This window comes from Capricornis sumatraensis, chromosome 3, assembly GCF_032405125.1.
Source record: "Capricornis sumatraensis isolate serow.1 chromosome 3, serow.2, whole genome shotgun sequence".
NCBI classification, from domain to species: Eukaryota; Metazoa; Chordata; class Mammalia; order Artiodactyla; family Bovidae; genus Capricornis; species Capricornis sumatraensis.
This window is the reverse complement of record NC_091071.1, coordinates 101,053,869-101,067,152: the sequence shown is the minus strand read 5'-3', so window position 1 is coordinate 101,067,152 and position 13,284 is coordinate 101,053,869. Positions and strand designations below refer to the sequence as shown.

The 13,284-nt window shown below is 34.5% G+C and overlaps 1 protein-coding gene across 1 annotated transcript in view; it reads right to left on the bottom strand.

Moving 5' to 3' along the window:
* LRP1B (LDL receptor related protein 1B) overlaps positions 1–13,284 on the bottom strand; it is a 1,972,098-nt gene that overhangs the window by 153,635 nt on the left and 1,805,179 nt on the right. Inside the window, exons 75-77 of the mRNA XM_068968462.1 lie at positions 12,323–12,457; positions 8,916–9,035; positions 7,078–7,319 (exon numbers count right to left, since the gene is read on the bottom strand). Of these exons, the coding sequence (XP_068824563.1) occupies positions 7,078–7,319; positions 8,916–9,035; positions 12,323–12,457 (497 nt within the window). The remainder of the gene's footprint in view (positions 1–7,077; positions 7,320–8,915; positions 9,036–12,322; positions 12,458–13,284) is intronic.

Sequence of the window (13,284 nt, the reverse complement as noted above, 5' to 3'; positions counted from 1 at the left end):
TCTATAAATAACTTAGTCTGCATCTGAATTTTAAATTTTAAATCCTAATTACTATGCCAACCATTTTCACAGACTACAGAAGAGAATTCCTTTCATGATTTCTAAAAAAGATCATGTTAAAAATTATTTTCCTTTCAAATGGACTTTAGTTAACATTTAGTTGCCTGAGCAATATTTTTCTGATTTCTGATACAATATATTTTCCGCCCTTTCTTGAAATAAAAAAAAATATTCCAATGTTTTCTGTATCTTTGAATATACCTTCAAGATATCCTGTCATCATGTGGATCACTCCTGTGACTACAAGTGGGCTGCCATGTACGGCTCTTTGTGACCCCATGAACTGTAGCCCACCAGGCTTCTCTGTTAAAAGAATTTTCCAGACAAGAATACCGGAGTGGGTTGCCATTTTATACTCCAGGGGATCTTCCCAACCTGCATCTTCTGCATTGGCAGGTGGATTCTTTACTACTAAGCCACATGGGAAGCCACTGATAATGGAGTAATAACTAAAGTGTCCATAGTTTGATTTGCATATTCTTTCTTTCACCTATTGATTCAGAGATAGAAGTCAATGGACCATATTCAGCTCAGGGGAAAATTTTAAGTTTCATTTTCTGAGAAGTGGGGAATTCTCAGGTAAGTAGTATTTGTGCCAAAACTTAGAAGATGAAATAGAATGCAGGAAATCACAACCCACTCCAGTATTCTTGCCTGGAGAATTTCATGGACATAGGAGCCTGGTGGGTTGCAATCCATGGGATCACTAAGAGTGGACACGATGAAAAACTAACAATTACTTACACTTCACTAAACTAATGGATGACTATGTGGTGACTGATAAAAGAGCAAGTATCATACATTGCAGGGAAATTCATGGGGGTAAAAATCAATTATTTATATGCAAGATGGATTTCAGAGAAATAAATACAAATTCTTAAGGTAATAACTGGATAAACAAAAATGATATCACATTTTTTTTTAACCACACATATTTACTATTGGAAAGGACCTTAGAAATTTTCTACTTCAAAACACTAATTTTCAGATGAATGGAGATGTAGCAAGTATTTAAAGTTAAGTCTAAAATTTGTCATGTTTTAGTTGCATGGCCATAGATAAGCCATCTAACCATTCTAGAACACACACTGATCATTAAATTAAGGTGGGAGAATGGATTTATTTCATATTTATAATATTGAGATATCAGGGTTACAAGGTAGTTTAGGAATCAAAATTAAATAATTACCCTTAGTGTAACCTTAAGGATATACATATACATATATGTATATACATACATATATATATATATACACACACACACACACATAATGCACTGATAAGAATTTATATGAATGCTTAATGATTTAGAACATGGTGCTAAAACTCATGGCTCAGAGATTCCAACCTTATAAGCATGACATTTAGTTAGTTATAATGGGATTTTAGAAAATGTACCATTCTACTATTCACTTTTCTTCTTAGTGAATACTGTTAGTCATGGGTAGGTCTAATAACAGAGAGGGAAATAAACAAATGGAAAGAATAGATTTCATGATACATCTAATTACTACCAATAAAATAATAATGAAGCTTCAAATCCTTTTAGAAAAAGGCTAATAAATAACTTTGCACTGATGATGAAAGACTCTGTACCACATTAATAAAATTTTAAAAATGTAAAATATATACAGGTTAAAAACTTGCAAATATACAAATAAAATTTATACATTTATGTTCTTGACTGTATAAGAATAAAAAATTAGCTATCAAGTAAGTTTCATTCCTGAATTATGATAAACAGTGACTGTAGGTTACTGGTTATACTAATTTTTTTTTTTTTTTAAACAACCAGTCACTCAGTCCTGTCTGACTTTTTGCGACCCTGTGGACTGTAGCCTACCAGCCTCCTCTCTCCATGGGATTCTCCAGGCAAGGATATTGGAGTTGGTTGTCATTTCCTTCTCCAGGGGATCTTCCTGACCCAAAGATCGAACCTTGGTCTCCCTCATTGCAGACAGACACTTTAACCTCTGAGCAACCGGAGAGCTAAAGAATGCTCAAAATACCACTCAGTTGCACTCATCTCACACACCAGTAAAGTAATGCTCAAAATTCTCCAAGACAGGCTTCAGCAATACTTGAACCATGAACACCCAGATGTTCAAGCTGGTTTTAGAAAAGGCAGAGGAACCAGAGATCAAATTGCCAATATCTGCTGGATCATCAAAAAAGCAAGAGAGTTCCAGAAAAACATCTAGTTCTGCTTTATTGACAATTCCAAAGATTTTGACTGTGTGGATCACAATAAACTGGAAAATTCTGAAAGAGATGGGAATACCACACCACCTGACCTGCCTCTTGAGAAATCTGTATGCAGGTCAGGAAGCAACAGTTAGAACTGGACATGGAACAACAGACTCATTCCAAATAGGAAAAGGAGTACATCAGGGCTGTATATTGTCACCCTGCTTTAATTTAACTTATATGCAGAGTATATCATGAGAAACACTTGACTGGAGGAAGCACAAGCTGGAACCAAGATTGCCGGGGGAAATATCAATAACTTCAGATATGCATATGACACCACCGTTATGGCAGAAAGTACATAAGAACTAAACAGCCTCTTGATGAAAGTGAAGGAAGAGAGTGAAAAAGTTGGTTTAAAGCTCAACATTCAGAAAACTAAGATCATGGCATCCAGTCCCATCACTTCATGGCAATGGATGGGGAACCAGTGGCTGACTTTATTTTTCTGGGCTCCAAAATCACTGCAGATGGTGATTGCAGCCATGAAATTAAAAGGCGCTTACTCCTTGGAAGGAAAGTTATGACCACCTAGACAGCATATTAAAAAGCAGACACATAACTTTGTCAACAAAAGTCTGGCTAGTCAGGGCTACGGTTTTTCCAGTAGTCATGTATGGATGTGAGAGTTGGACTATAAAGAAAGCTGAGCACTGAAGAATTGATGCTTTTGAACTCTGGTGTTGGAGAAGACTCTTGAGAGTCCCTTGGACTGCAAGGAGATCCAACCAGTCCATCCTAAAGGAGATCAGTCCTGGGTGTTCATTGGTAGGACTGATGTTGAAGCTGCAACTCCAATACTTTGGCCACTTGATGCGAAGAGCTGACTCATTTGAAAAGACCCTTATGCTGGGAAAGTTTGGGGGCAGGAGGAGAATGGGATGACAGAGGATGAGATGGTTGGATGGTATCACCAACTCAAAGGACATGGGTTTGTGTGGATTCCGGAAGTTGGTGATGGACAGGGAGGCCTGGCGTGCTGCAGTTCTTGGGGTTGCATAGAGTTGGACATGACTGAGTGACTGAACGGAACTGAAACTGGAGGTTACTGATTGTGTTTATCCATCTATCCAAGGACAAATATAAACAATTATCAAGTCATTTTCACTGGTAGTTATATACAAAATAAAAATATAGTTTTAGTAACTATCAAATTTGGACTAGAGTAATTTGCAATTAATTTTTAACGTGAGACTATTCGTTGTAGGGAAGAACATTTTGTCAATTATCATCAACATCACTGTCATCGTCAACTCATAACTGCCATCATATCATTCTGTAATCCCTACATTCTACAGGAGGCGGTGATCAAGACCATGCCCCCAAAAAGAAATGCAGAAAGGCAAAATAGTTGTCTGAGGAGGCCTTACAAATAGCTGAGAAAATAAGAGACACTAAAGGCAAAGGAGGAAAGGAAAGATATATCCATTTGAATGCAGTATTCCTAAGAATAGAAAGGAGAGATAAGAAAGCCTTCTTCAGCGAATAATGTAAAGAAACAGAGGAAAACAAAAGAATGGGAAAGACTAGAGATCTCTTCAAGAAAATTAGAGATATCAAGGGAATATTTCATGCAAAGACGGACACAATAAAGGACAGAAATGTTATGGACGTAACAGAAGCAGAAGATATTAAGAGGTGGCAAAAATACACCAAAAAACTATACAAACAAGATCTTCATGACCCAGATAACCACAATGGTGTGATCACTCACCTAGAGCCAGACATCCTGGAATGCAAAGTCCAGTGGGCCTTAAGAAGCTTTACTATGAGCAAAGCTAGTGGAGATGATGGAATTCCAGTTGAGCTATATCAAATCTTAAAAGATAATGCTATGAAAGCACTGCTCTCAATATGCCAGGTAATTTGGAAAACTGACCAGTGGCCACAGGACTGGAAAAGATCAGTTTTTATTCCAATCCCAAAGAAAGACAATGCCAAAGAATGTTCAAACTACTGCTCAATTGCACTCATCTCACATGCTAGCAAAGTAAAGCTCAAAATTCTTCAAGCCAGGCTTCAATAGTATGTGAACCATGAGTTTCCAGATATTCAAGCTGGATTTAGAAAAGGCAGAAGGACCAGAGATCAAATTGCCAACATCTACTGGATCATTAAAAAAGCAAGAGAGTTTCATAAAAACATCTACTTCTGCTTTATTGACTACGCCAAAGCCTGTTACTGTGTGGAACACATTAAAGTGTAGAAAGTTCTGAAAGAGATGGGAATACCACAGTGACTTGCCTTCTGAGAAATGTGTATGCAGGTTAAAAAGCAACATTTAGAACTGGACATGGAATAACAGACTGGTTCCAAATCATGAAAGGAGTACATCAAGGCTGTATACTGTCACCCTGCTTATTTAACTTATATGCAGAATACATCATCAGAAACGCTGGACTGAAGTAAACACAAGCTAGAATCAAGATTGCCAGGAGAAATGTCAATAACCTCAGATACGCAAACAACCCTACCCTTATGGCAGAAAGCGAAGAAGAACTAAAGAGCCTCTTGATTAAAGTGAAAGACGAGAGTGAAAAAGTTGGCTTAAAACAACATTCAGAATACAAAGATTATGGCATCTGGTCCCGTCACTTCTTGGCAAATGAAAACAGTGACAGACTTTATACTTTTGAGCTCCAAAATCACTGCAGATGGTGACTGTAGCCATGAAATTAAAAGACGCTTGCTCCTTGGAAGAAAAGCTATGATCAACCTAGGCAGCATATTAAAAAGCAGAGATATTAGTTTGCCAGCCAAGGTCCATCCAGTCAAATCTACTGGTTTTTCCAGTAGACCTGACTATAAAGAAAGCTGAGTACCAAAGAATTGATGCTTTTGAACTGTGATGTTGGAGAAGACTCTTGAGAGTCCTTTGAACTACAAAGAGATCTAACCAGTTCATCTAAAGGAGATCAGTCATGAATATTCATTGGAAGTACTGATGCTGAAGATGAAACTCCAACAATCTGGCCACCTGATTTGAAGAACTGACTTATTAGAAAAACCCTGATGCTAGGAAAGATTGAAGGTGGGAGAAGAAAGAGATCTCAGAGGATGAGATGGTTGAATAGCATCACTGACTTGATAGACAGGAGTTTAAGAAACCTCCTGGAGTAGGTGATAGACAGGGAAGCCTGGTGTATTGCAGTCCATGGGGCTGCAAAGAGTTGGAAAAGACTGAATGATTGAACTGAACCGAACTGAAATCTATACAGTGCTTATTATGTGCCAAGAACTATTAATACTAATGTACAGTATGTGTGTGTGTGTGTATCTGTGTATTCTTCCCTAGAAACCTTATTAAATGGTGAAGATAGAGAAACAAAGAGGCTGGTAAAGAATAGGAACGTGATTAAGCCCTGGGTAATATAACTTCATAATACTTCATTATCACTTCATTAATACATAAAATTATACCACAGGACTAATGTTTTTGCAAAGCAAACTTCTATTTTAGAGATAAAGAAAGCTAAAGGTAATCAAGACTGAGTCAGTCTTTCATTCTAATAGGCAGATTATATGTGGGTGATGGAGAGTAGAGTGATCTAGTGAAAGTTTTGGCTTTATCCTCGACTAACACTTAATAGACCTACCTGTTAGTCATTCAGTCATGTTAGACTCTTTGCAACCCCACAGACGGTAGCCAGCCAGGCTCCTCTGGCCATGGGATTTTCCTGGTAAGAATACTGGCGTGGGTAGCCATTCCCTGCTCCCGGGTATCTTCCCAACTCATGGATTGAACCTGGGATTCCTACATTACAGGGAGATTATTTACAATCTGAGGCACCAGAGAAGCTGTCTTATAACACTGGGTTTGTAGGAGGAGGAGTTAAAGAAATCACTCTGATATGGATGCATTTTTACTCACAGTTAATCTGACCTGAATTTAAAAGCCAATAATATAGCTTCTTTTAAAACCAGCTTATTGTCATCTACTACTAATAAAAAATAGTGTTTCAAATTTACATCAAATGATATTTATGGAGTTCAAATCTATGGTAGATACCATACTTGACTTTTTGGTTGTATGGGAATGGGCTAGAGCTCTCTCCAAATAGGTACTTTATCTGTTATTCTTTCCAGGTTACCTCAAAACATAAAATCCACAATAAATTGGCATGCCCTAAAATGAAAAAGATAACCTAAGACTGTAACTCTAAACAAATGTTTTAGCCTATTTTTCTCTAAAGGAATAACTATGATAATCAATGTGTCTGTCATATACCAGCAAACAACATTGCTCTATTTTGGATGTTCTCTGAAATATAGTTATTAGGAGTCAGAAGATATGATTACAGTATTGAATTGATCTCTTTCCCTAGAAGATAAACAGATTTCTGATATTGTTAAAAATTAAACAATTTACCCTGTATATTTTTGAGTTGATTTTCTAATGTAAAAATGAAGTGATGGTTTCCAATATTATCTTGTGATAAAAAAAAATCAAGTTCATAATTTATTAAATACTATAAAATATTAAAAGTTCTAGATATTTTAGGTACTATTAATTTCCATTCTTATATAATTACTGAAAATATATTAAAGAAAAACATAATATCATGCAATTAAAATGAAGTATATCCAGCTATGAGAATAAATGAGTAAAGATATTTTTATTTCTATATAGGGAGAATATCGGGAGGAATCATTGATTAATTAACTCATAATCAAATATTGTGATTGACAAATTTAAAAAAAAAAAACAGGAAAAATAACAGGGGGAGGTATGAGCCATGAGCCTTCAAATATTCAATTACATTTACTTACAATCAAGCCACTGTTTGCTTGCCTTTTTTCTCTGCCATGGATCCTTTTGTAGAAAATTCCGCCTGGATTAAACTGAGTACTCCAAATAATCATATCTCTCTGATAATATACATCCATCCCTGTTATTCTTGAATTATGTTCAATATGAGAAATTTGTTGATGATCGCCACTGTAGTTGAATGGATATATAAAACCCAGGATATCAGTGTCATTAGCAATGTAGAGAACTTGATCTTCAGAGCCTGGAGATTATTATAATAAAATACAAAAATAAAGTAAATTTCAACTAATGTAAAAGCAACAAATGTACTTTTAAATTATCTTGAATTGTTATTCTTAACACAGTTTCTTGCTCCATAAAATTAAACCAGCTTTTTACCACCATTTAGTCTTCATGACTTATGTATAAAACACACTAAGTAACATTTCTAAGAGTTATTAATACAGGTTTTCTTCAGTCAAAGCTTACCTTGTGGCTAGAAATTTTTACTAGATACCCTTTTTATGAAGAGTGATTTATGTTCGGTAGGTCACAGTATGTTTCAATGCTTTGCATCTGAACATTCAGACACCATATTTTGTGCTCCTGAGCCTCAGGCATTTCTGAGTGTTTAGTTTATGCACCTCAGTAACCATTACCTTTGGCTAACAAATAAAAAATTATGAGATGAAGAGTCTTCTTCTAATATTCATATATCTCAACTGTTCTCTTATTTTATTATACAAAGATATCAGTATTTATTGCCATAATCTCAATATTGTCTAGAATCTTGCTAACTGGAACCGTGTAGCCTGAAGTTTTGACACCTACAATATAATAGTGATATCATTTGTGTACATAGATCAGAAAACCCTAAGGTGAATCCTGAATATATTAATTAAAACATTAATGAAACCATGAAGAAAAACTGAATTCCAAATTTAAAAAATCCAAAAAACAATAATATACAAGTTGTAGTCCAACTCTATAGGTTCAACAGCTCTCCCTTAGTGGATGTTTACCATGTGATAGGAGCTGCATCAAGCCTTGGCCAATTTATCTCCTCTTACAACAACATGGAAAGTAAGGATTTGGCCTCCCATTTTACAGATGAAGAACTGAGGCTCTGAGAGTTCAATAACTTCCCTGAGTCTACACAATCAGAGGGGATCAATGCTGGATTCAAATATGAGTCTAACTCCATAGCCATCCTTGCTTGATTCACTATATCAGGTTGTTTTCCTCTTCTAGTAACTGTCTTATTAACATTGTTAATCATGCCCTGTAGTTAACAATATTTAACTTATAATATTATTTAGTACAAACATAAGTGCATTAAAATCCACATTGAAGAAAGCCATACCTGTCATTTAATTTTTTAAAAGTGATACTCTTAAGTAGAGGAGGTCTGGATTTTAAAACATAAATTTATTTTAAAACCTTTAAGTTCTTATTCAAAATTCCATTCTCCTTCTAATGCTAACCTTTAATTTTACCTGTTATTTTTATCCCAGTGGTGCAATATTTCCTTGGGTATACTAAGAGCAGGCCATAAAGGAAGGCATTTCATATTCTATCACACTGGCTTTTGAAGTTCTACCCCCTTCTGACAAATTGTTTCAAACACAAATGCAATTTTAATAATAGCCAAGTATTTGACCATCATGTCTATAAACCTTCCCAGATTAATAAAGAATGATAATAAACAAATTGGCCAAATTTACCAGTCTATAAAAGAAATTTATTTTATATTTTCAGGCATTAAGCCATTGTTAAAATGCAATATGAAACATTTTCCCCATAAGATGTTCATGCAGAAATTATAATAACATTTAAAATCATGGTTATTTATCTTTACCTTTTGCTATGCAGGTGTTATTTCTTTCTTGAAAATTCTGGTGACACACACATTTATATGATCCTTCTATATTTATACATTGGTGGGAACATGTGCCAAATACCAAACATTCATTAAGGTCTAGAAAAGAAGAGCTCAAAATAGCATCATCATATCCCCAATTAGTACTTTCATTCTTTCCTCATTTCAACAAAGAAAAATTTATTTTGTGTGCTTCAACTTCTTGTTCCTATGTCTTTCATTGTCTTTTCAAACTCTTACATTGCTCTGTGATATTTCCTGGCCATAATTATATTTTTTCTCAATATTTTCACTATAATGACTCATCAATTGTTCATTGCTTGTTAATCCGCTTAACATACTGAAATGCCCATTTCAAACTTCCCTAGTATTTTCATTAACTCAAATAAACATGTGTTAGTGTTTCTAATTACCTACCTCCATACATTTGCAGATGTCATATGCTATTCTTTTGTCCTATAATACCCATGCTCATTTTACATAGTGAATTTCTACTTATCTCTCAAGATTCACCTGAAGTGAAGCCTTCCTCTATTTCCATCAATAAATGGTAATGATTATCCATCTCATAGATTCTCCACTCTTTGCAACCTTGGGATTTCTCTCATGCCATTCTCACACTATATTTCATATATGTGGTAACCTATCCATATCCCTTCCTTGACTGAAGTCATACATTAGTATTTATTCATTGTTTTATTGCCAGCATTTTGGACAATTCATGACAGAGTTAAGATATAGATAATACACTTTTGGCTTCATAATAGAAAATGACAATGTAATAAGAGGAGCCAACTGAATAAAAAAGCAAACAAACAATAAAAATCCTGAATACTTGTATAAAAATGAATATATATATATATAAATTATAAATAATAAATAAATCTTAGACAATAGTCAATGGCTTAGCACATGCCCCAAAGTTTAAAATTTTAAGGTGATTCTGGTGAATCACCTAATTTCTTTTTCTTTAAGTCTACTTCTGCTTTTAAACAGCATAATTCCTCCGCCCCCTTAATCAATTATAGTTGCCCTAATAAATCTGTGAGATAAATCCTTCTCTTGAATCAGAGGAATTTAAGGATAAGCACAGCGGTAGTAATTATGTCTTGTTTAGCACTCAGCAGAGTTTTAAAACCTCAATTGTAGAGATAAGGACTTTCCCAGTGACATTTGTAAATGACAGTGCCAAAGCTTAAACTCAGACTTCCTGATTCTCAGGTCTCTACTATGACACTTTGCCCAAGGTGAACCTAAGCACTCTCAGGAGTGCAATTCTGCATTTAATTGCAATACAGGGTAAAGAGCTAAAACTGTATTTACTTGTTAACAAATGGTATACCAGGGATAACTAAAATACATAGTATCAGTTCTCAGTCATCAAAAAAGTATTACAATAAGGAGTCATGCATTGATAATATGGGGAAGAACATTTGATGGCATGCTGTTAAAAGAATCTCCTTGAGGTGTCACATTGCAAGGACTCCCCACTGCTCTGTGACTTCTAAACCAGTTTGAGTCATACAAATAAATGTTTTCTAAACTTTTATTGTATTATTGCAAAAAATATTTTAACAGTTAAAAAAAGTTTTACAATATTTTTTGTTTTGGCATCTGTAAGTTTGAACTGGGAGTCATTTGTTACTATGGTTTCTCTTTGAGAGGAAGTCAAAATAAGCAAAAATCTGCATGATTAGCTAAAACTTTCATTTCCCTCACATGGCCCTGTATTGGCCAGAGTCACCATTTTCTCCTCATCTCCATAACCAGACGATGTCGAGAGCTTTTGAAGACAATGGACGATTCTCACCCACATCTAGTATCTAGAGTAGTGCCTGACATACAACTACTATTAATCTATTTCTATTTCTTGATTATTGTTCTCTCAATTTTTTCTTCCCTTTAGGTATTTTATTCAAAGCGCTTTGGCTTTAAAATCAAATAGTGACTGCTTGTGCTTTTTTCAGCTACCTGTATTAAGGACACACAAATTTAAATTCCTTGGATTACAAATCAAGGTAGTCTCTTTCCCCTTATCCATACCAAGTCAAACTGCTTTTGTCTACTATCAAAACTTCATTTATTACATGAAGATACAAATTTTATTAGAGTTCAGAAGTTACTCATTTGCACAACAAAAATACTGGACTCATGGTGATTTAAAATGAATGTAGCTTGCAGGTCATATTTGCCATGGCATATTACTAAAAATGAAGAAAATTTTAAGAATACATTTTCTAAACCTAGTATATACAGGAAACAGAGCCCACTATTCAAAAATAAGCATTTGAAAATTAATGTTATATGAAAGTAAAATCTTGAACAGGTTCAAGTGTGTGTTTTGACATAAAGCGTCTAGGAATGAAGAAATAATCTAGTTTTGAGAAATAGTTCACTTTTTTATTAAAATAGAGACATTTAAGTTGCCAGTTTTCAGTGTTCCCTGTTAATAAAGAGATACATGTAATGAATAATCCAAACACGTATGCAACTTAAATGTACAAATGTGACATATAAATAGACATATATGACATATATATGACATGACTACAAGTATTTCCTCTATGGATGAGTGCAATTGATTTTTAAAATTCCATTTTGATTGACACAATGTAAAATCACTTTTATTTACTGGAGAATAACACAAGGTGACAATAGAGAAGAAAGCATATAGGTGAAAACGTTTTATAACTTGAATTTGCCCTGGATAAACCAGACTTAGACACTTTAGGTTTGGCTCTAATTATAGCACCAATTTTAGTGCAGAAACTGGCAGAAAGTGCATTTAGGTCTGTATTTCATGGTAGTAAAGTCCTAGTGTAAATTATATTTAGATAGAACTTACTATGAGATTCCTGCTCCCCTGGATGCTCAATTTTTAAATGATCACAAGATGACAGAGATTTATTTAAATCCTGTCTTTGAATTTTAGGAGACACTCTTGATAATAATATAAAGCACTGTTTAGGACTTTGTGTTAGGATAAAACCCCACCATTCTCTAAAAGCAAATTACCACAACTTAAGAGAAATGGGTCATCATAAACATATTCTTTCATGAATTGTTGCTAATTCTTCAATAGCTTCTGAACAAGCAATTTTGTTATTTGCATTTCAAAACAGAATTGTAGCAATACAATTGAAATTCCTGCAGGTCTGAATCTGCTATAGAAAAGGCTTTATAAGCCTCAATAATGGTTAGCTTAGCAATACAAACAAACAGGCTCTTGACCCTAGGGACTTTCACTCTCCTAAGTAAAATGGTATCCCACAGATCTGTACCATTCGGATGAAAATCAGTCCTCTGTCATCTCACAGTTTAGCAGCCCTGGGAGTCTTTCAGAACCTAAAGACTTAAGAGCAAGCTGCTGAGGAAATGTACTATACCTTCACACTGTCTGTTTTTCGCGTTTCTCTGAAATCCAGGCTTACAGCGGCAGAAAACAGATGTTTTTATTTGATTACAATATGCATCATCTCCACATGGATTCACATTATCTTCACAGGTATACTCACTGGGAGCTAGGATTTAAAAATATGATCAAAACTAATATAATTCTAATTCCTGAAGTGGGAGTTTACTATTTTTCTTAATTTAAAATTACATTTATTGAAACCCTTATTATTCCATAGATTATTCTTATTGAATGTATAAGGTCATGATCTTCTCTCCATATAAGCATTCACTTGTTATAAAGGAATAGAAGCCAATAAAAACCAAAATCATTTACACTGAATATAGTTTAGACCAAGCTACCAGCAGCTGATATTTATAGCTGTTATTAAGCTATACTATTTTCCAAAAGGAATTCACGTCAATGGTTCTAATGACAGGTTATCTTTACCATGATATCATTTTAATGTATGAGAATCACATTCTTCTCTAAGAATGAAAACATTTCCTAGAAGCTACCTAGAGATGTAGGCATATACTGTTAACTTAAACTTAGTATTCAGGAACTCGGTCAAGAGTGCTACCATGTTACTCAAGCAAGAGGTTAAATCATCAGTTCTTAAACATATACAGGGAGCAGCATTTGAGTGTGTATTATGCTCCAATGGACATGGGTTGCAATACAATTTAGGACAGACTATGTGTTATTTGCAGTTTCTAGCAAGGTATTTTAAACTTCATTGCTTTATCTGCAATTCAGGAAAACATTTTAGAGTACAAATAAAGGAGATGAAATGTTATAGGGGTAACATTGAATGATCTATATTCTACTTAAGCAAATTCAATTACTGAGAAATATGAGAACTTTAATTATAAGAATTATAACTATTACTAAATCCCACTGATTCTTGGATATTTTGTAATGAATTAAGCTGTACATGTACACTCAGTCATG